Source organism: Mustela nigripes, chromosome 3 (assembly GCF_022355385.1).
Source record: "Mustela nigripes isolate SB6536 chromosome 3, MUSNIG.SB6536, whole genome shotgun sequence".
Taxonomy (NCBI): domain Eukaryota; kingdom Metazoa; phylum Chordata; class Mammalia; order Carnivora; family Mustelidae; genus Mustela; species Mustela nigripes.
The window spans coordinates 163,739,132-163,761,835 of record NC_081559.1 but is presented as its reverse complement, the minus strand read 5'-3'; the positions used below and the strand labels follow the sequence as shown (position 1 = coordinate 163,761,835).

The 22,704-nt window shown below is 39.0% G+C and overlaps 2 protein-coding genes across 2 annotated transcripts in view; one reads left to right on the top strand and one right to left on the bottom strand.

Moving 5' to 3' along the window:
- Positions 1 to 16,756, bottom strand: part of DCAF13 (DDB1 and CUL4 associated factor 13) — a 28,554-nt gene extending 11,798 nt beyond the window's left edge. Inside the window, exons 1-7 of the mRNA XM_059394970.1 lie at positions 16,587 to 16,756; positions 13,399 to 13,598; positions 12,714 to 12,821; positions 7,777 to 7,866; positions 6,328 to 6,483; positions 2,387 to 2,464; positions 455 to 537 (exon numbers count right to left, since the gene is read on the bottom strand). Of these exons, the coding sequence (XP_059250953.1) occupies positions 455 to 537; positions 2,387 to 2,464; positions 6,328 to 6,483; positions 7,777 to 7,866; positions 12,714 to 12,821; positions 13,399 to 13,598; positions 16,587 to 16,656 (785 nt within the window). The 5' untranslated portion in view covers positions 16,657 to 16,756. The remainder of the gene's footprint in view (positions 1 to 454; positions 538 to 2,386; positions 2,465 to 6,327; positions 6,484 to 7,776; positions 7,867 to 12,713; positions 12,822 to 13,398; positions 13,599 to 16,586) is intronic.
- Positions 16,757 to 16,820: 64 nt separating this feature from the next.
- SLC25A32 (solute carrier family 25 member 32) overlaps positions 16,821 to 22,704 on the top strand; it is a 14,415-nt gene continuing 8,531 nt past the window's right edge. The window contains exon 1 of the mRNA XM_059394971.1: positions 16,821 to 17,350. Coding sequence (XP_059250954.1) covers positions 17,197 to 17,350 — 154 coding nt within the window. The 5' untranslated portion in view covers positions 16,821 to 17,196. The remainder of the gene's footprint in view (positions 17,351 to 22,704) is intronic.

Below are 22,704 nucleotides of genomic sequence, written 5' to 3'. Positions count from 1 at the left end.
CGGGCAGTAGACAGGATTTGGCCCATCGGTCGTAGTTTACTGTCTCTGGTCTACTGAGAATATTTTTCTAAGACACTCTTCTCCAGTTTGGAAGATACATTTATTTTAGAGACAGAAGTGACAATTTTCTATCTTATATTTGAAGGAATACTATCTAGGAAAACGTATTTCATTAGCAAAATTTATTCAGTTGAGCCACTTCACATAGAACCAAATAAGTTTTCTGGGTTTTGTTTTGTTTTGTTTTTGACAGACAGAGATCACAGGTAGGCAGAGAGGCAGGCAGAGAGAGAGAGAGAGAGGAGGAAGCAGGCTCCCCATGAGCAGAGAGCCCAATGCAGGGCTTGATCCCAGGACCCTGCGATCATGACCTGAGCCGAAGGCAGAGGCTTAACCTACTGAGCGACCCAGGTGCCCCTAGAACCAAATAAGTTTTAAAAAGAAGAAAACTTACTTGTAATCTTCATTTGCTGCAGTAAAAACGAAAGCTTCCATAGGGTTCCAACAAATTGTATTTGTTCTCATATCTAAGATGACCTGAGAAAGGAAGAAGACAGTAACCCATCACCGTGAAATCACCGTGTTTAACTGATTTAAACACATATTTAGTAAACACCTATTATGTGCACAGTACTCAGGTTGGTGCAAGAGGAAAAGAAATCAATCACTAATTGTTTCCGGAGCACACAGGCTAAACAGTAAAGACTGAAAAATACAAAAACGCTTAATAAATGGTCCCTCAACCTTGAATAACTTATCGTTTAGTCAGAAAAATGAGATATATGTAAGAGAAGTTAAAATATAATAAAAACAGTAAATGATTAAGTATCAAATTGGGGGCAAAATTAATGGTGATTTTAGGGTTAAAGAAGAAAGATTTTAAAAAGACAAGCATGATTTGAGCCGATCTGGGACGGACCAGCCTATCTGTGTTTCTCAGCCAAGAACACTACTGGCATTTCGAGTAGGATAATCTTTTGCTATGAACATCCACTGTAAATGTTTAGCCTCTCAGGCACATGTCCACTAAAGGCCAGTCTCTAAAATGCCCCTCTCACATTTCTAAAAATATACCCCTGGTTGAAAACTAATAAGAGTAGGAGAGAAAGGACAGAAAAAACAATGATAGCCTACTATATAGAATAAAGAAATGAAAGAAAACAGGACCTCTGCCTCCACCAAGGTGACCTGCATGTGACAAACCTTATTTAAATGTTATCTCACTAACTGAAACGAATAGATCAATGGAATGCAAACTGGGACCAGATATGGAGGGCCTTGAAAGCCAGGCTATAGTTCTTTTCTTCAACCAAAAGTAACGGAGCACCATTAAAAACAGAAAATGTAAAGGCAGATGGGCCAGAAACTACTATCTATTAAACTAGATTTCATCTTAGTATTCTGCTAATAAAAGATAAAATATCACATTTTATTCTCACCAATGTGCTGGAAAATAATTATTAATATCATCATTTTATAGGAGAAACACAGATCAAGTTACCTGCTTAAGGCCTAACACCAAAGTTTATGCAAAATCTGCCCACTAGACCACGTGAATGAGTGAAAGGATTAAAGTGGTACTTTGGAAAGATCATCATTTTTATGCAATTCAAATCTCAATGAATATACTTTACTTCTAATATTTCTGAATTTATTACATGTAGTAAAAATAGTTTAGGAACAACAAAAGTATTAAAAGCATTTCTTTCACATGTGGACTATCACAACAGACCTATGACACATGAATGATGTCTAGGTCCTTCTGCATTCTTGAGTTTGAGCACTTGACTTCAACTTTATACCCTTTTACTTATAATGGCACTCCTCTCTTTACTGACAATATGTCTGTCCCTCTGTAGAGTCAGCTTAAGGTTGTTTCAGGTTTGGTATCTAAGTCCTGGAATGACTGCCTTAAAACTGCTGGGGAAATGAGTCACCTTGAACAAGACAGTGCTTATCTAAACACAACCTAGTCAACTAGTATCCATCAGCATGTAATTAAACAAATAAAGCTTGTTAGGTGAATCCATTACAAAACATTCTGGAACAGAATCCTGTATGTGTCATATGAAAACCATGGGGTGTGAAGTAATGGGATGCAATACTTAGAACTCTGAGCTCAGTAAGTACCAATTTCAGTGCCTAAAATTTACTGACATTATAGAAGATACAAAGTTGACTAGGATACAGAACTTAGTAAAAACTTAAGGGTCCCTAAAAAGCAACAAGATGAGAGAATGCCATTATAATTACTGTGGCTTCTAAGAACAAGCCTATGAAAAAATTTAATTCTGAAAAAAAAAAATTGTTTCACATTTTTTGGTCACTCATCTCATCAAGGAATGCATTAACAATTGTACAAAGCAGAAAACAAACTGAAACTCACCTTTTTCAGAGGAGTAGCTTGCCTCATATCATATAGTACTATATTCCTGTCAGAAGCACAACTTCCCAAGAGAAATGTCTAAAAATAACAATCAGCAGTTAAAGGCCAGGCTTGGCAGCAAACCCTGTCCATTCAACGAACAAATGATTCAATTACCCTTAATATTTAAGATACAAAGTTGTAATATCGAAGTCCATTTTTAAGATAGAACAATGAATCACTCATAACTTCAGCAACCTAAGTTATTTTCATTGCCAAATGTGTATTTTACATGCCAGTGATGGGAGTGTTCAGATAATTCCGTGTTCTTTTTATAACAGAACAGATTTTATTTATCCATTCTTTTTTAAAAATTATTTATTTATTTGAGAGACAGAGTGAGAGAACACAAGCAGGACCAGGGGCAAATGGAGAAGCAGACTCCCCACTGAACAGGGAGCCAGACATAGGACTCAATCCCAGGATACAGGCATCACGACCTGAGCCAAAGGTAGACACTCAACTGCTGAGCTACCCCGGGGCCCCTATTTATCCATTCTTCAATTTAAACCTATTTCCTAGTTTTCAGTAGAATCACTAACACTTCAACAAACATTTTCATAAACTCAACTCTTCTTTTAAGAGTTGATAAAATTTCAGTAGTGAATTACTGAGTCAAAAGAATGAACAAGTTTATGGCTTTTGATATTTAGGACTAACTGTTTTCCAAGGAGCTGTATCAATATACACTGCAGTGTGGAAATACATCAATTTTACTGCAACCAGGAAGCATTACGTAGTGGCATTTAAAAGTTCATGTCTGTACAGCAATATTTCCTAATCATATAAACTACTGCTTTTTAATAGTTAAACATTTCCTCACGTTCACTAACTCTGTATAAACTAAACCTGTTCTTTGTCCAACTGTTTAATTGCTGCATATATAAACTAATCTTCAAAGTTATCAAGAGATTATCATGTAAGATGGAATAAGAGAATATCCTGATAGGTAAGTTTTACACTCTCAGAGACTCAAAGTTAGTAAAAGTGAAAAAAGGTCAAGTAGCAGGGTATAAAATTGTTTGTATCAAGTATTGAAACATGAGATGCTGCAGTTCGATGTGAATTTGGCCTTGTGGTGCTACTGAGAGGTCAAACGGTCAGAAGGCACCCTTCCTGCCCCCCAGCATATCCTACCTGCAAGTCCTTAGTTTACTTATAAGTTAGTTATAATGTTCAAGAGGCTGATATAACCCTTGGCTTTACATGAGGACAAGCCCCCTACCGAGGAGCAGGGCCTGAGTCCCGCCAGGCCTCCTCACTCATGGTTTCTGACACCCATAACTCCTGGCTTCTGCCTATCACTACCTACTGCAGGTGCAGGAAGAAGAGTTATCTACTACATAGCCCTAGGGCCAGCTAACTCCTACTGTATGTGTGTACACAGTTCAAATAAAACATCAAAAAGCTAATGCTACAATCATGATCTCTTCTCTAGTCCTTTCGCAAACCTTCCTTTTTGGAGCGCCTGGGTGATTCAGTTAAGTGTCTGCCTTTGGCTCAGGTCATGATCCCAGGTCCTGGGATTGAACCAGCCAGGCCCCCCTGCTCAGTGGGAAATAAGCTTCTCCCTCTCTTTCCCTCTACCCCCATCGCCCACTGTTCCTTCTCTCGCTGCCAAATAATAAATAAAATCTTTAGAAAAAAACAAGAACAAAAAAAAACCCCCAAACCTTCCTTTTTTAATCACTTCCCCTGAGACTTTCCCCTAATTAGTGACTCCTCTAAATCTTTCTTGGTTTCTCATTATGCCACCTCAAAGTCTGACTAGGTTCCATTTCTAAAAATAAAGATTTTAATCTGAGCAAAAAATTCTACCTAGAGTGAAGGCCGACTTTTACACTTTAAAATGTGGCAATGCTCAGCATAAAACTTCTGGCTTTACCAAAATTGTAGGCTTCAATATTTTAACAGAAAATTAATTATTAATGATTAGAGGAAACAAATACACTCCATTTGTTCACAGCAACATGCCCTTCCCATTAAGTTTAATATAGGATAAGAGACATGCACACCATTTGCTTTTACCACTCAAGTTCATGAGGGTAATAAAAAAGAAAAAATAAAAACCCACACAGCTGAACAAATACAGTTCTTACACAGGCAAGTCTGAAAAACATGGTCACTAGGTCATCACTAATAACAATTATGATTTTTGGAATTAACTATCAGCTCTTCTGACATAGGTGTTCACCAAAATAGAGAAGCAAAATACTGCTTGCTTACCCCTCAGAGGAGGAGGAATCAATATCTCTCTGCTCTGTTTATTTTTTTTTTAATAGTAATAACATCATCCTAAATTTGGGTAGCATCTTTAAAAAATATTCACATAAAATTTAATCACGGTTTATCCTCATGACAACCATATAAAGTACACTGGAAAATATATTTAATCTCATTTTAAAAATAAAGAAGCAAATATAGAAAAAAAGTGTGACTTGTATAAGGTCACTGACAAGGTACCCTGGCAGAAAATACAGTTCCAGTTTAGCTCCACACCAAGTAGGACACAAAATGTTCCTACAAATTGCTAGTGTTTGTAGCCTGCTTCTGCCAAGGGTCACCTTGGCCTGGCTCTGTAAAGCTGGCTTGCACCCCACCCCCCACCATGCCGTATCTCACTTCTACAACCAAAAAGGTGATGTAGGATGGAGTGAGGAAGATACAGAACAGATAGAAACACTAGACCAAGGTCAGCAATCTTTTTCTGTAAAGGACCAAAAAGTAAATACTTTAGACTTTGTTGGCCATTCTGCTCTCACAGCACAATATATAAATAACAGGGTATGGTTATGTTCTAGTAAAAATGTGATCTATAAAAACAGGCAGTGGACTCACAAACCAGTTTTCCAAATCCTGCTCTTGACCATAGCCCCTCCAGAAGTGTTCAGGTAGGATATGCTGGGGGGCAGGAAGGGTGCCCTCTGACTCTCTGACCTCTCAGCAGCACCACAAGGCCAAACTCACATAAAACTGCAGCATCTCATGTTTCAATACTTCATATAAACAATTTTATACCCTGCTACTTTGACTTAACTTTTTCCCTTTTATCCCTTGGGTCTCTGAGAGTACAAAACTTTCGTATCAGGATAATCTCTGATACCACCTGACATGATAATCTCATAACTTTGAAGATTAGTTCATACATGCAGTAATTTCCTTTTCTTTCTCCAGGAAAAGGTATTTCTACTGAGCCTTTTGGACAATGAGTTCATCTATTGTTATGTATTCAGAAATAGCTCAGGAAAAGGTCTTAAGTTCAAGGGCTAGTTAAGCATTTAGGGCAGCCTCCTTTCCTAAATTCAGACCTCTATAAACAATAAGTAGAGTTAAATCACCAACTCTTCCCTCAGACCTCAAAGGATGTAGGATCACCATATCAGACATCTGACCAAAGAAAAATTTAACTATCACCATGCAGCATAGTACTAATTGTGCATATTATTATTATAAATTATTAGTGCCCTTGTCACTTACAAATAATTAATTCTCAATGCCTCTTCTTACCTCAAAGAGTTAAGAAATTAACATTTTCCCTAATATACAGTGATGTAATCTATGGAACATGAGCACCAAAGGCATGAGTAAACTATCATTTTACTGACATTTTACTTATGTGAAGGCACGGTACACCATTTGCTTGAATTCTACTCCTATGAGCACATGCACACAACCTTCCTCTAAAGATATATTACACTGATATATGGGACTAAACTGTGGGCAAACATGTTGAGATCTGACCAAAGGTAACAGAACTCAGATATAATCTGGAAAACTAACCAAATGCCGGAAGCCCATTAAAATTTAAACACAATTCTTATAGCATACAAAGTTTCCTAAACAGAGTTGAAATTATTAAATAAAGAAACAGCAAGCAGAACTATTTCAAAAAGCAACATTACCTCAATTGGGTTAAATTTAACACTACTTATGCTGTCGAATCCCCAGGTCATTGAACAGATAGGACTTGTTCTTTGTTCATCCCAAATGTCTACTTGCTGTCCACATGTGGCAAAAACAGCTTCTTTCCAGTGATGATCAATTCCTGTATACACTGTCTTTAAGAGCAAAGATGTTGTTATAGATGGGTCTTTTTATCATTAATATTTCAAATCTATATATTTTAAATATATTTACCCACACTTTCATCTTTTTTAAGAAAATCCCTGTTTAGAAAGAAATTCAGTAGAGCATATGACTCTATCTCAGGGTTGGGAGTTCAAGCCCCACATTGGGCATGGAACCCACTTAAAATAAAAATTGAAAAAAACCTGGCAAGGGTGGATGCTAACATTGTTAAAATCAATAAAATCTTATAAATTTTGAATTATCCACTTAAAAGATGAGATTGATCTATTCAGGGCAGATTAAAATCTGTCTTTATACTATGTGGTAAAAAATGTTTGCAAAGCAAATTAAAGGGAAATATTTAGCCAACACTTTACGCTTTTAAGAACTCTTACCAGCATCTGCAGGCTTCCAATTATTTTCTATTCATGAAAGCAAATCTGACAAACTTTACAGTAAGAATTAATCCCCATTACCACAGATACAGGGGTAAGATGAAATATTTCAAAAACATTTGGAACTCCTAAGAGAAGGCATTTTCAAGAATGAAACCAATTTTGTTTCAGAATTAATGCCTAATTTTTTTACCAGTTGCAAATTATTTCCATCTAATACTCATGTCCCACCTCCATGTGCCTTTAAAAAATTTAAAATTTCTTGAAATCTGAAAAGCAGAACTTAAATATATACCAGCAATAATACTAAAATGACAAGCCGATTTTACAAATATATATATTTAAAGATTAAATCTAACTTTAGAAGTTCCCTTAATACCAAAATGTAAGCATTATGAAACATGGGCAGGCCATATGATCTGAATTACACTTAAGCTATAACTAAACCATATCATTTGATTTACAGAATAATATTCTAAGAAATGTAAATGAGATTTATACAAAAAATATATTATAATACCTCTTCATTGCCTAAGGGGTTCTTCCAAGTAAGAAATTCTGAGCTTTGTGTAAGATCTATGATAATATAAATCAGAGAGAAGCCGAAGCATTATTTTTCTTAGATTTCTTCCCATGGACTTGCCATAGGAAATGTTTCATTGCATCTTCCAGGTAAACACAGAAACTGAACCCAATACAGTGAACACCAAAGACCCATTCAAATTCTTTAGCTGCAAAGGACCTTAACTGTATTAAATATTGCTTAAAATAGGTCAATTATTGCAGCCTAAAGTCTCATTTACATCTTTTATTTTTTAATTAAATTTCTGAAATAATTTTAAGAGAAGAATTTTAATAGACAAAGTATAGGTCAATTTATTTCTGTACCTTTCCTAATATTGTATGTAATGGTTCTTCCTCTTCTCCGTAACCCGGTCCATCCATTTTCCATTGCTTCACAGTTTTGTCATCACCAACCTTGAAACATTAATGATTCAGGTAATAATGAACTACTCTTATTAACTGTAAACTTGATAACATATATGTCAAATTATAAATACCTCGTGTTTAAAAAAATACATGTCCCAAATCCTTCCAATACTGTATTTGTTGATGCATTTTACGTCCCACATGTTACAGTAAAGATTTGTGACAAATACACAGTGTAGATAAAATTCAAAATAAGACAGGGGCGCCTGGGTGGCTCAGTGGGTTAAGCCTCTGCTTTCGGCTAAGGTCATGATCCCAGGGTCCTGGGATCGAGCCCCGCACCTGGCTCTCTGCTTGGCTGGGAGCCTGCTTCCCTTCCTCTCTCTGCCTGTCCCTCTGCCTACTTGTGATCTCTGTCAAATAAATAAAATTTAAAAAAAATAAAATTAAAAAAATAAAATAAAAATAAGACAATGTAAGTAGAGCACAAGGAGAGTAGAAACAAAGTTAGGTCATAAATATGGCAAAAAACTGCATACTGTGATAAGAATGGCATTTCAAATAAGGAAGAAAAGTGGATTATAATAAAATGGTATTACAGTATCAAGTTAGTCATTTAAAAAGTTTGAAGCAATCTGACACCTGATATTAATATAAAATTCCATATAATTTTAAAGGTAAAAAATTAAATACAAAACATAAAAATAGTAGACAGAAGTCATTCTTATAATCTCGCCATGGGTAAAGCCCTTCTTTGCATGACAGAAGACTCCAAAACTATTAAGTCAGTGGTTTTCAAATTGTGAAATGCAGACCTCTGAAGGATCCTGAGAATTTTTCAGGGATCCATGAGGTCAAAACGATTTCCATAATGTTTTAAAGACATCATTTGTCTTTTCACTGAACGGACAGTTGTGCAGACAGTGAAAAAGCCATGGCCCAAATGAAGGCAAAGTAACAAACAATGGTAATTTAGACTTGTGCATGTAGCAGATTCATTCAAGGTATTATGGGAAATAAGCTACAAAACAGAATGCACAATATAACTTAGTTTAGGGTTAAAAACACAAAATAATCACATACAGGGTGTGAACAACTCTCTATATACACCAAACTACTAGTTTTTAACTGAAAACTAGTATGAATGTAAAAACCTAGAAAGTTTTATGTATAGAAAGATTATGTATAATATGAATGTAAAAACTTTCTAGAAAGTTTTTACATTCATATTATACATATTATACATAATATGTATTATATTATACATATTATACATAATCTATATCTACTTTCTAAATAAAAATATTAACAAAAATATATATTTTTATATAATATGTATTATATTATACATATTATACATATTATACATAATCTATATCTACTTTCTAAATAAAAATATTAACAAAAATATATATTTATCTAGGACAGAAGTATAAATTTAGTTTTTCTTATAGCAAATTCAAAGAGGGAAATCCTTCCTGCAAAACAATCCATAGAGCCCATGATATTAGAACAGGTAAGTGATTAGGGAAGAAGTTTTGGTACTAAGGTCAGACAGGAATTTCTTTTGTTGAGGAGTTGAGGATGCAGTTTAGGTACAGAGGTCTTTGCTAATCTGGCTTGACCCACTGGAATTTTAGCATTTATGGAAGACAGGATAAAATTGTCATTGAGAACATCTACCCCAAAGACTGCTGCTTTAGATCAAGCTTCTACTATCTGCAAACTCAAAACTGAATTCCTTTGTAATTGACTATGCTACTCTATACAGCCTGTTGAGTATAAGCCTCAGCAGATCATCAATCCTGAGAAAGGTTTAACATTTTGTAGAAATGAGGAGCCAAGCAATATATGCCTGGCCGGCATATCTTATCTCAAGGCTGAGTAAGCTGAAGAAAGACCTGTTGGTGCCACAAATTGAGATACAGTAAATATTATTAAATTTAGCTAATAAAGATTTATCTTTTGCAACATTGTGTACTGAACATTTTTTGAAACATGAAGTCCCAAAATTCGGCCAACAAGTAGTTTTTACATGTCTTATCTGAAGAAAGGAAGTGAATAGTGAATACGAAATATTTTTCTGACTTTTTTCATTTTAAGCATTAAAAAAAAAAAAAAAACAGCCAGTATCCTCTGCCTGGGATATTAAACTAATCAATATACCCCAAAGAATAACCAGCTGGAAGTGTAGTTATAGTCAGTCTGCTCCAACTTCCCACCCAATTCCTTCTACAACATACTGTATACAGGGTGATGAAGCTTGTTTAAACCCCTTTACTGGGGCACCTGTGTGGCTCAGTGGGTTAAGCCTTTGCCTTCAGCTCAGGTCATGATCTCAGGGTCCTGGGATCAAGCCCCAAAACTGGCTCTCTGCTCAGCAGGAAACTTGCTTTCCCCCGCCCCACCACCGCCTGCCTCTCTGACTACTTGTGATCTCTGTCTGTCAAATAAATAAATAAACTCTTTAAAGAAAATAAAAGACCATCTCTATGACAACGTCAGTTTCTACAGCATATGAAGATGCCGTACTCCTAAAAAGTGTGAGCTAGGGGAGCCTGGGTGGCTCAGTGGGTTAAGCCTCTGCCTTCAGCTCAGATCATGATCCCGGGGTCCTCGGACTGAGCCCCGCATTGGGCTCTCTCCTTGGCGGGAAGCCTGCTTCCTCTCTCTCTCTCTCTCTGCCTGCCTTTCTGCCTACTTGTGATCTCTGTCAAATAAATAAACAAAATCTTAAAAAAACAAAACAAAACAAAATAAAAAAAACCTTTACTGAAAAATTCCTGAATTCCCTGCCTATTAGCCAACTAGCCTATTTTGGTTTTCGACAGTAAGTTGGTCCCTACACCGAAACAAAATATTTTAACATTAACTATTCCTAAGGCTGCTATATAGAAAAGTCCATTTCTTCTTTCACACAACAATCTTTCAAATATATATTTTTAAAAATCTTTCAAATATTTAAAGGTTCCCCAGAAATCATCTCCTCCCTTTGCTATTCCTTTCCCATCTACCTTGGCACAGAGCATGCTACTCAAGATTTACACAGTTGATTAGTGCGTCTGTATACACGAGCTGCTATATATACAGGTCAAAACATATGAAAGGACAGATACCAAACCGCCAACAGTGGTAAAACTGAAAGATTAAAATCACAGGACCTTTAACTTTCTATTTTTTACAGGTCTATATTCCTAAAATATTTCTTTCAGTCTTCATCCTCGTCATCTTTGTAGTCGTTCACACAACCCATGATCCTTTCCCCCTGCCACATTAAGCTCATTTACAGGCTCTTCTAGCTCTCTGGCTACTCCCAAAAGTTTTCCTGCCTCCTAGGAGCAGGCATTCTCCAAGGCTATTTCCCTGACATTTCTGTATTTCTACATTTTCCCTGTCACTTTCCCCCAGTGATGCCATACCACGACTTCAATCTTTATTTCTGTACTGATGATACCAAGTTTAGTTCTGACTTTCTTCAGAACTTCAATTCCAGAGCTACATCTGTAAGAGCCCCACAGACTCTTCACTCACCTAGCCCACTGCAGTCCAGTTCATCATACCATGCCCTTCCCATTCCCTCTCTCCTCTAAAGCTTCTGACACTCCTGACTTCCTCACTCCTGGAAGGAAAAGGAATCTTGCTGAAGAACCCTCAGTTGCCAAGCCTGTCATACCTCCAAAATGTTTCTAAACCTAACAACTACTTTCCACATGGTTTTCCCTCCCTAGCACAGATTCATTATTGCTTATTAAAACAGCCTCCAAACTGATCATTTACTGCTGTCAAATTCATTACCTCAAAGCACAGCTTAGATTCATTCCTGTTACTAAACTTGCAATGAACTTGAGCAGATATTTGCACACCAATGTTTTTATCAGCATTATTCATAAAAGCAGGAAGATGGAGACAATCCAAATGTCCACTGATGGATGAACAGATAAACAAAACATATGTACGTACAACAGAGTATGATTCAACTATAAAAAGGAAGTAATTCTGGGGCGCCTCGGTGGCTCAGTGGGTTAAAGCCTCTGCCTTCCGCTCAGGTCATGATCCCAGGGTCCTGGGATCGAGCACCGCATCGGGCTCTCTGCTCAGCAAGGAGCCTGCTTCCTCCTCTCTCTCTCTCTCTGCCTGCCTCTCTGCCTACCTGTGATCTCTGTCTGTCAAATAAATAAATAAATAAATCTTTAAAAAAAAAAAAAAAAAGGAAGTTAATTCTGATACCTGCTACAACATGGGTGAAGCCTGAAGACATTATGCTAAGTGAAATAAGGCAGACACAAAAGGGAAAATATTATTTAATTCTACTTGTGTGAGGCACCTAGAATAGTCAACTACATAGAAAAAGAAAGTGGAACAGTGGTTGCAAAGGGCTGGAGCAGGGGGAATGAGGAGTTATTATTTAAGGGACATGAGCTTGATTGGGAAGATGAAAAAGTGGTGACAGTTACAAAATAATGTGAATGTACTTAATGCCACTGAAATGGACACTTAAAAATGATTAGAATGGTAAACTGTACTTTCTGTATACCTTACCACACACATAAATACTTCCAAAATGTACTATCTAACAAAGTACAAATTATTCATCTCCAACACTGAAAATCTTCCAGAGTAAACCACCTTTCCAGCCTTGTCTTGCATTAATCCTACTACTCAGTGTTCTACAGAATATTAATTTGAATACACGTTAAGTGTTACTTTAAAAAAATCAAGAAGTATGAAGAAGGCTGAAGTATGTAAAGAAAACCAGGACTTTTCAAGGCTTTAAGAAGTTGTATTGGGTTGTGAAACTCCAAAAGGCTCTTGGAAGAAATAAATGTATTGAGAAAACATTAGCTCAGTCTTATACATGTTGAGAAGAGTTAATTACTTAATTGCATTATACTTACAGTAAAAAAAGAAGTCCCACAAAAGCGAGTACATATTCCTCGTACAAAACCTTCATGGGCTTGTATTGTACGGATACATTTCCGTTTAGTCAAGTTCCAAATTCTAACCTATGATAAAGCATACCAGGAAATTTTAGTGAACTATAAACATAAAATGTTCAAGCACAGGAGTATTATTTTCCAAGAAAAATAAATTCACACTGAAAAGCCTGTGACTCACTCTACCAGACTGCTAAAAACAAAATCCTCTAGTTTAAAATACTGCAGTGCATATGGACAGTATATCAACAAGCAGAAAACTCAATCTGTTATGTACTCTGTTGATTCCAGTTTAAAGTGTTTCAAAGCTTTCTTTTCTTGCCAGAGTGGAAATAAGTGTTGAATCATTAATAACATCCTCTGTTGGGGGGGGGGCGCAAAACTCACAAATACCTTTACTACTGTAAACATGCTTGAGACTTCAGCTCAATTGAGCCTTCAGCTGTTACATTTCTAATTTCTGAGGCTTAGATAAGAAACTATGTAGTTCATAATTCAAACAGAATTCATTCTTGAGAATTAATAAAAAATAGGACACAGAAAAATGAAATCAAAGCAATTAAAATCTGCAGTAACACAAAACTAGAAAACATTTATAACATAACTATTTTTAGTTTAAAATAGGAATGTTTAGAGTGACACTTGCCTCTCCATCACATGCCCCAGAAAGGACAGTAGCCAGGCTCTTTGGATGCTTTGCCATGCAATTGACTCCATCTCGGTGACCATCCAGAGAAGCAAGGAATGGTTTTGCAAATACCCGTTCCAGTTTGGTAGCATTTAAAGCTCTTACATATTCTCGCGGGACCTCAAAAGGATGTAAGGTAGGATCATAGTTTCTTGGAACTGAAATAAAAAAAAGACTTCTCTTAATAAAATAATTCACTTTTGGGGCGCCTGGGTGGCTCAGTGGGTTAAGCCACTGCCTTCGGCTCAGGTCATGATCTCAGGGTCCTGGGATCAAGTCCCGCATCGGGCTCTCTGCTCAGCAGGGAGCCTGCTTTCCTCTCTCTCTCTCTCTCTGGCTGACTCTCCGTCTACTTGTGATTTCTCTCTGGCAAATTAATAAATAAAATCTTTAAAAAAATAAAAATAAAATAAAATAATTCACTTTTAATATTCCCTATGGTCTTCCTCAGCTAATTATTCAATTTGTTACTCAATAAGCCTTTGTTAGGAACACTGTTCTATGCCTAGCACTGTGAAAAATTCAAAAGTTGATGCCCTTTAACTCAGAAACCTTTCCAAAGGTTTCCAAAACTACCGGAAAATCATGGAATGCATACATCTTGCAAAATAATTAGACCCTACATATAACCTCAGCTTTTACTTTTATATGTCCTACTACATTCTTTAACTGGATTGCAAAGCTTTGATGGGCAGGGCTTTCACCACATTTTTCACTTTACTACTTATGCCTAGCACAGTGCCTGGTACAAAACAAATCTCTGACAAATGTTTACCCAACCGAACTCTAAGCTCCTTTTGAGGCAGGTAACAGTATTAATCACCAGTGCTAACCATTATATTGATATACACTGTTGTGATTATGATTATAGTAACTTTTTATTGAGCATTTCACACATTCGTTTACTTACTTAAAAAAGTTTACCATGTCCCAGGCACTGTTCCAAATACTGTATATTAATTCATTTAATCTCCACAGCACTCCATGGGGTAAATTCTATTACTATTTCCCATTTTACAGCTGGGAAATTGAGGCATGGAAAAGTAACTTGCCTATGAAGTGATGCCAGGATTCAAACCAAAGCAGTCTGGTTTCAGAATCCATGTTCTTAACTATTATCCTATGCTGCCAAACAGACTGTCTCAGTTTACAGTTGTGTTCTAAGCACACATGTCTAAAAAACCCTTAATGTTGAAAAGTAAATGCATCTTCTTATCCCACATCTTCAACTTGCTGTCTTTGTTTTTCTCTAACTCCCTATTACTGCTACTATATCCAACATCCGATCAAAAGGAATTAACACCTAAACAAGAATGAAAGAATAAGAAAAGGTAACAAATGGGGCGCCTGGGTGACTTTGTTGGTTAAGCAGCTGACTACTGATTTCAGCTCACGTCATGATCTTGGGGTCCTGTGATTGAGCCCCGCGTGGGCTCTGCGCTCTCCCAGAGGAGTCTGCTTGAGATGCTCTCTCAAATAAATAAATAAATAAATCTTAAAAAAAAAAAAAAAAAGGTAACAAATGTCTTCCTTGATTTATGTTTTACGGAGCTCCTAAACTTCTCCACTTTTTCCATTTTGCTATTAAAACTTCCATCTAAACGTCTGCCTTCGGCTCAGGTCATGATCCCAGGGTCCTGGGACTGAGCCCTGAGTCAAGCTCCCTGCTCAGCAGGGAGTCTGCTTCTCCTTCTCCCTCTGCCCCTGCTCCCTTGCTCACCCTCAAATAAATAAAATCTTTAATAAGAAAACTTCGATCAGAAACTATAAAGAAATAGGAAGATATTATAGAAAAAAATACACTCGGTAACATCAGATGGCTAATAACCTCCTGACATGGAGAGTCTATGACCAGCCAGTCAGTCACTCATTCATTTCTTCAGACATTCATAAAGCAAACACTATGTGCCAGGTGTTGTCTAGATGCAAATATGATTCTTCCCTTTTATGCAAGCTCAGTCTGATGGAAAAGACTGATAACCAAAATAATCATGAGACAATGTGATACACACTCTGATGTTAGTATAAAAACGTGATCGAAGCACTGAAGAAGGATGCTTCAAACGGGCTGGGGGCGGGCAACCACAGGGAATAAGTAGGGAAAGATTATTGTTCAGAAGAAGGAGCTAAACTGAGTATGGGTGTGTGCCACAGGCCTTCTCAAAGAGAAATATCCAAAATGTACTCAGAAATCCAAGGGTAAATATAAGCTACTTGCAAGGAAAATAGTGACTAGTGAAACTAGAGAGGAAGATAGGACCAGAGGTTCAAGAAGCAAGGAGGATGTCAAGACCAGATTACGTAACATAATTTGCATTTTAAAAACATGACTATCTTGTTACTGTAAACATCTTGTGAACAGAACCCACATATTTACCTCTCAGAATTTATTCATATATAATGAATAACCTCTACTTACTCAATCAAAATACCGAAGTATCATCCGAGCTTCATCCTCTATGGCTTATCCCCCTCACTCAAACTCCAAAGACATGGCTCTTCTCTTACACTTTATTTTTATTCCTGCCTTAAAGCCTCTGTTATTCTCTTCAGACATGGTTAATCCCTCGTCATTTAGATACCATGATCAATAAGTGATAAGTAGTCAGGATGCTACTGGGGGAACAGACCAAGAAGACCAATAAATAATTAGTCTTACTAATTTCACTTTGGCCATTTCCCCATCAGGCCTCTCCACAAAAGTTTAGAAAACTGATGGCTTTACGTTTCACCTTTGTCTCTTCCCACTTTTAGAAGTACGTAACTTTAAGTAAAGTGGCCAAAAGTTAGAGGGGTTTAAAGAAGCCTTTCAAACCCTGAATTCACTTGCTTGGCTTTCAAGTTCCACTTCTCCACAACTGGAATCTGAGAAAAGTCAGAGCAGCAGCAGCTGGAAAGGGGGAGGCGGAAGCATTCCAGGTAACGACCAACTTTCTCACTAACCACGAGAAAAAGTTCTCCAAAAACGGCCTTGAAGAGAAGTTACCGGCTACCCCGTCCCGCAACACCCTTATCTGCACAAAGTTTGGCTCGGCATAAGGGAACGGGGAAAGGACGAGCCTGGAGCGCCAGTGTTCCCCCAGATTTGCTCCGTGGAAGCCGAAGGCGGACTCAAGGCTGGCGGACTCCCTAATAACTTGTCTCACCTCTTTGTAAGTCCAGTTTGGTTTCGCGGACATAGTTGTCCGGGTTCCGGCTCAACATCTTCACCTTCATTTTGGCTGCTAGTTGCCCCTGAACCCCCCAAGCCTTTCCTCCGCGTTCGGATTACCACCGCCTCCTCAGACACATGCTACTTCCGCTTCTTCAATACTACTTCCTGTCATGTGACGTCCACGGTGTGGAAGCCGGCTGCCTCAGCAGGACCCTGCGGCGCTCCGTAGTTTTGCCGGCAGAGATTGGCCCGAGGTGGTTCTTCAATAGTGCTCCTGTGTCCGCCACCCTCGGCCCGAAACGGCAGCAGGTGGGGGCGGGACGGGGCGGGGGCGGGGCCTTGACGGAGGCCGGCGCCCCGCCTCCTTCGCGGTCTCCGCAGGCGTGACGTGCTACCTTTCCGCTCTCACGCGGGCTCTGCGCTGGGGTCTCTCCGCTTAGTTACCGCGTCCTAGCGCCGGTCCCGGAAGTGGGCTGCCCACCCCGCCACCCCACCCCCCCCGCGGTTTCTGTTCTTAGGAGGCGACGGTCGCCACGGTGGCGGCCACTGCATCTCCTACCACCTCCGCGGCCCTGGGCGCGGTATCAGCGGACCCTGGGACTATGACGGGCCAGGGACAGTCAGCGTCAGGGTCGTCGGTGTGGAGCACGATATTCCGCCACGTCCGGTACGAGAACCTGGTGGCGGGCGTGAGCGGCGGGGTCCTGTCCAACCTCGCACTGCACCCGCTCGATCTCGTGAAGATCCGCTTCGCTGGTAAGAGCCCGCTCTGACCCTGGGCTCCTTCTCCTTGCTGGTACCCCGAACTGGGTGATAAAGACTCAAAAGTAGGCCTTGCTCTCCCCAGCCCCTTGCGTCCTCCCAGGCGAGCGTTGAACCAAGTGCTGCTTATACTGCCTCACCTGGAACTAGATTTGAGGAAGGGGAGCCTGAGAAAAAGGATCTGGCTCTCCTCGTCCCCGTTCCTCAAGTCTAAGGGATGGACAACAGGGATAGAAAATTCTGAGAAAAATTCAGATTGGCGTAGGATGGGGGACTCACCTTCGTATTTGTAAATTGAGAAAGGGATTGGTACATTTTAGGGTTCAGCCCTCGCATGCGCTAATCATTCACCCTTGGAGGTACTTTGAAATCTCAACGGTAGCCACGTGTTTGGCGGTGGACCTGAGAAAAAGTGCTTGGGGTGGGGCTAATTCTCAATGGGTGGCTGGGAATGGGTTTAGGATAGGATTTCTCTTGAAGACTTGGTTTTTGGTGCTTATAGTGTGGTACAAAATCCCATGAAGGAATAGATAGCTAGAATCCAAGTGCCCCTTTTTTTTTTAATTTAGGTTTATTAAGTGCAGTGAGGTAAGTGAAATTTACAAAGTACCGTGGAAGTTAAACTCAACAGTGAATTCTAGAAAAGATCGTTCTGAAGAAGGTCTTGATAACTTTACTGGGAAACTATTTTCTGGCATTTGGTTTTCTTACTACTACAAGTTCTGCCTTGAGAATTAGATCTGCAGAAGTGGTTCATCTTCAAGAATCAGACTGATTCTATCCACCTTAAATATATTGTTCCCTTAATAGTTGTAGATTGCTGTACAGGATACAGAGGCACCTAAACACAGTTCCCATCCTCGAGGGAGTTTCGTTCTAACTGTAGCCTTGAGAGTTAGTCACATAAAAGATAATTCTAAGACAACATAAAGCCAAGGGCAATATCAAAATATGAGTAGAGACAGACTATCAGGAAAATTTTAGATTGCTGATGGTCATATGTATCTGTATCTGTAAGGTTCCGTTAGATCTTGAGGTTGCACACAAAAGGCCTCATATTTTGATAGCTGGAAAGGAGACAAGAAGCCATTCTATGGAGGAAAACCAGTAAAAATAATGGTGTATACTCCCTAGAAGAAAACCCAGAAAGGCATATAATTTCCATGGAGTTTGTAACACATGCACAGATAAAAATTGTGATGACAAATAACATTGAGCATCTACTAAGAGCAAGGCAATGAGCTAAGAGTTTTACATGTATTATCTATCTCATTTACTACCCTGAACAACCCTGTGAATTTATTATCTCTACTATACCAATGAGAATAATAGAAGTTGACTTGCTCAAATCTCAAGTTTATAATGGCATGGATGTAGGATTTGAACCCAGGCAGTCTAATTCTAGAACCCTTGGACTCTTAACCACTCACCATTCTACCTCTAGGAATCCCTAGTATACAGTGACTTGAACATGAAGAAAAGAATTTTGGATTCGGCTGCAGGTACAGGCCTGTATGACTTGGTGTCTCCCATGTTTTGTCTAGGAGAAGAGGTGACAGTTGAGATGATCATTGAGGAATAGTGGTGGCTTGGTGAGTTTAAGCAGGGCTGTGAAGCAGATTGTGCCTGAAGAAAGGGAATTCTTGGTACCTGAGAAGATGGTAATCTTGATGAAATGGGGAGAGTTTTCGGAGACCAGTGTGTGGCCAAGGTCATAGGTAAGATGATTGAGACTGGATGGAGGATAAAATTAAAGATGGAGGAATCAAAGCAGGAGTTTGTAATGATAAAGTGTGGCAGTGAAATGTGGTAGAAAAGGGGGAAAATCTAGGAAGATGAATAACAAATCAAAATATTGATTGGCCAGCAGCACTAATGCTGTAGTTCTTATGCTTTCATAAAACTTGGGTCCTGATAATGAAATTGTAATTACCTAGTGACAACGGATATTAGTCTTGAATGCCCCCATTGAACTGAACCTGGAATATTTCAGTGAGTTCAGGTGCAAATTCAAAATGTTGTGTCCAGTGTGGTAGAAAGATTAGAAATCGCTTGTAAGAAATGACTGGAAAAACTAGTTTGGCTTCAGGTGGGTGGAGGGCAGGGACAGATGACTTAAGATATTTGAAGAACCGCCATGGGTGAAAGGGATTTATCTTTATTATGGGTTGATCCAAAGACCAGGTAGAGGTTGCGTGGAAATGATAGGTAAGCAGATTGTGACTGTTCCACGTGGGGGTGCTCAGAGATGAAACTGGTGATATCTGGAAGTGGTTCAGGGCTAGAAGACAGAAGATAGAAGAGACCCCTTTGTTGAGTGGAAAAGTCGGTTGGATGAGGTGATTGATGAAGACCCTTCTAACTTTAAGGTATAATTTTAAATAATCCAAGAATGTTGAGAGAGAGGGGTGTGTGGCTGGCTCAGTTGGAGGAGCGAGCAACTCTTGATCTTGGGGTCATAAGTTCAAGCCCCATGTGGGGAGTAGAGTTTACTTAATAAAATTTTTAAAAAGACTAATGAGAGAGAGAGAGTGTGTGTGTGTGTGTGTACACCTCAACGAAAAATGACGTATAATGGTAATTTTCTAAAATAACTTGAAAGCCCAATAATCCATAAGTTAATTGAGGGTTGAAAGTGTAGAATCAAGTAACAAGAGTAGCACACAGTCCAGTTTTGTATATATAGTGTAGTATTGCCAGCCCCTGTAGCTTAAATAAACTAATACTTCCTGAATGCTTTCTGTGTGCCATACATGGTTTTAAGGGCTGTATATGTATTCATTCATTTAGCCCTTTGTATTTTTCATAGTTAGGTTCTATTATTTCTCCCATTTTATGTATGTGTTAGTGCAACCACAGAGTAATCAAGTAAGTGACTCAGAGTCACACAATTAAGTGTTGGAGTGGAAGAGGGCTGCAAAGGAAATTTAGTGGCCAGAGAAGACAGAAAAAAATCAGGAGAGTGTCATGTAAAATTAGGCCAAAGAAGAGGGTTTAGGAGGTAGACAGTCTTGAGTGCTGCTAAATAGCTGATGAGAAAGAGAGGATTCCCCAGATTCACTTCAGGCTCTCTAGAGCTCTTGCAGTAATGGGTGGAGGCCCAGATCACACCACAGTGGACTGGGGCAGCGCGGGGATACAGTTCACACCATCGGCCTGCCTTCTAGCCTGATTTCCTACCAGCCCTTCTCTCCATCAGCTGTACACTTTATACCGAATCCCTGATGTTGTCCCAGACAGTGCCAGGCACTGTGATACCTGCACGTATCCACAGCAGCTCTTGGACTTGTCTAGAGGCAAATCTTTCTCTCCTTTCCCCAAAGACAAGTTTCTAGTCAATCTCAAGGCTCTACGCTAGCATCGTCTCACATTCACTGTCACTCTACACATCTCCCCAGTTATTTCTATACAGAACATCTTTTTGTTTCTTCTGTAATCCTATAACACTTCATTCACCATAGTGCTCCTAACTGGGCAACGTGATTATTGCTGTTCGGCCTTGAAGATTATGTCTTCCTCGGGGTAAGAGTTTGTATCCTACTTCTGTTTAGATTCCCCCTTGGCTGGCAATAACAATGAGTCAGTAGTTTTTAAATTTTTGTATAAAGTGACAGGTGTACAAATCACTGTTTTTCAGATTTAAAGATTTGATCCTAACTATATAGTGGAGAGCAGATTATAGCATCAGGAAGTATAGGGTATAGAATGTTGTTGCCTGTTACTGAGATACCTAATACTCTACTTCTGTAATTAAGTGACTTGTCAAAATAATAAAGAAATCATTGGCTCATCCCCATGAAAAGCAAAGATGGTGTTTTGTGGTTTTGTTTTTCACCTCAAGAGAGAAACTGTGTTGTGAACTTATTACTGAAAGGAAAATGGAAAGGTATGGGAAGAAATTTATCAGGAGAATAAGAGACTTAAAATTCAAGGAAAGCATCAGAAAGATTATGAAATACACAGCAGAATATTTCTTGAGAGCCAGTCCCTCTGTTACTTGCTTTTAAACTTGATATCTTTATAAACTTCACGACAACCTGTGAGGTGGGTCATATTTATAAGAGAAATTAGAGATCAAACCCAGGTCTTTTGACAAAGCCTCATGTACTTTAATCTCATTTCATGGTGTAATATTGTCAGGTTAATGATGAAAGAAATTAACTTTTCTCCCTTTCCCTGGCAATGGTAAACAGTGATTCTTTGCCAGACTCCATTATGTGGTGGTGTAGTGGCAAAGGGGACAATGAACTGAGCATGCTTTAATGGTGCCAGAGGACTGTCATTTGTATAAACTTTCTAGAGGGCAGTTTCAGTTTGTACTCATAACCTTCGACCCATATTAATTCCCATTCTGATAGTTAATTCTAAGGAAGTAGGGATTTGCATGTTGTACAGAATATTCTCTAGAAACCTTTTAATAATAGCCAAAAAAAAAAATGAGAACAACTTACATGAATGATTGTACAAATGATGGAATATCTATGGGAGGAGAAATCATCACATGATTTTTTTTTTAAAAGATTTTATTTATTTGAGGGAGAGTGAGAAAGAGCAGAGAGAAGGTCAGAGGGAAAAGCAGACTTCCCAGAGCTGAGAGCCATATGCAGGACTCCATCCTAGGAATCCAGGAACATGACCTGAGCCGAAGGCAGTGGCTTAACCAACTGAGCCACCCAGGCGCCCCATCCATCACGTGATTTTTAAAAAACTTTTGGAAGTCTTTTTTTTTTTTTTTTTTTTTTTTTAAGATTTTATTTATTTGAGAGGGAGAGAGAGAGCACAAGCAGGGGCAGCCGGCAGGGAGAGGGAGAAGCAGGCTCCCTGCTGAGCAGGGAGCCTGATGTAGAGCTTGCTCCCAGAACCCTGGAATCATGACCTGAGCCACTCAGGTGCCCTTGGAAGTCCATTTAATTACAAATAACAAGTCTATAATAACAAAGAGGAATTCTCACAGTATACACTTGAGTGAAGAAAAAAGCAGTATAAAAAACTATATTTAGGGTGCCTGGGTGGCTCAGTGGGTTAAGCCATTGCCTTCGGCTCAGGTCATGATCTCAGGGTCCTGGGATCGAGTCCCACGTCGGGCTCTCTGCTCAGCAGGGAGCCTGCTTCCCTCTCTCTCTCTGCCTGCCTCTCTGTCTACTTGTGATTTCTCTCTGTCAAATAAATAAATAAAATATTTAAAAAAAAAAAAAAACTATATTTAGTAAAATTCCAATTTTAAAAAACCTAGATAAGGGGCGCCTGAGTGGCTCAGTGGGTTAAGCCGCTGCCTTTGGCTCAGGTCATGATTACAGGGTCCTGGGATCGAGCCCCACATCGGGCTCTCTGCTCAGCCAGGAGCCTGC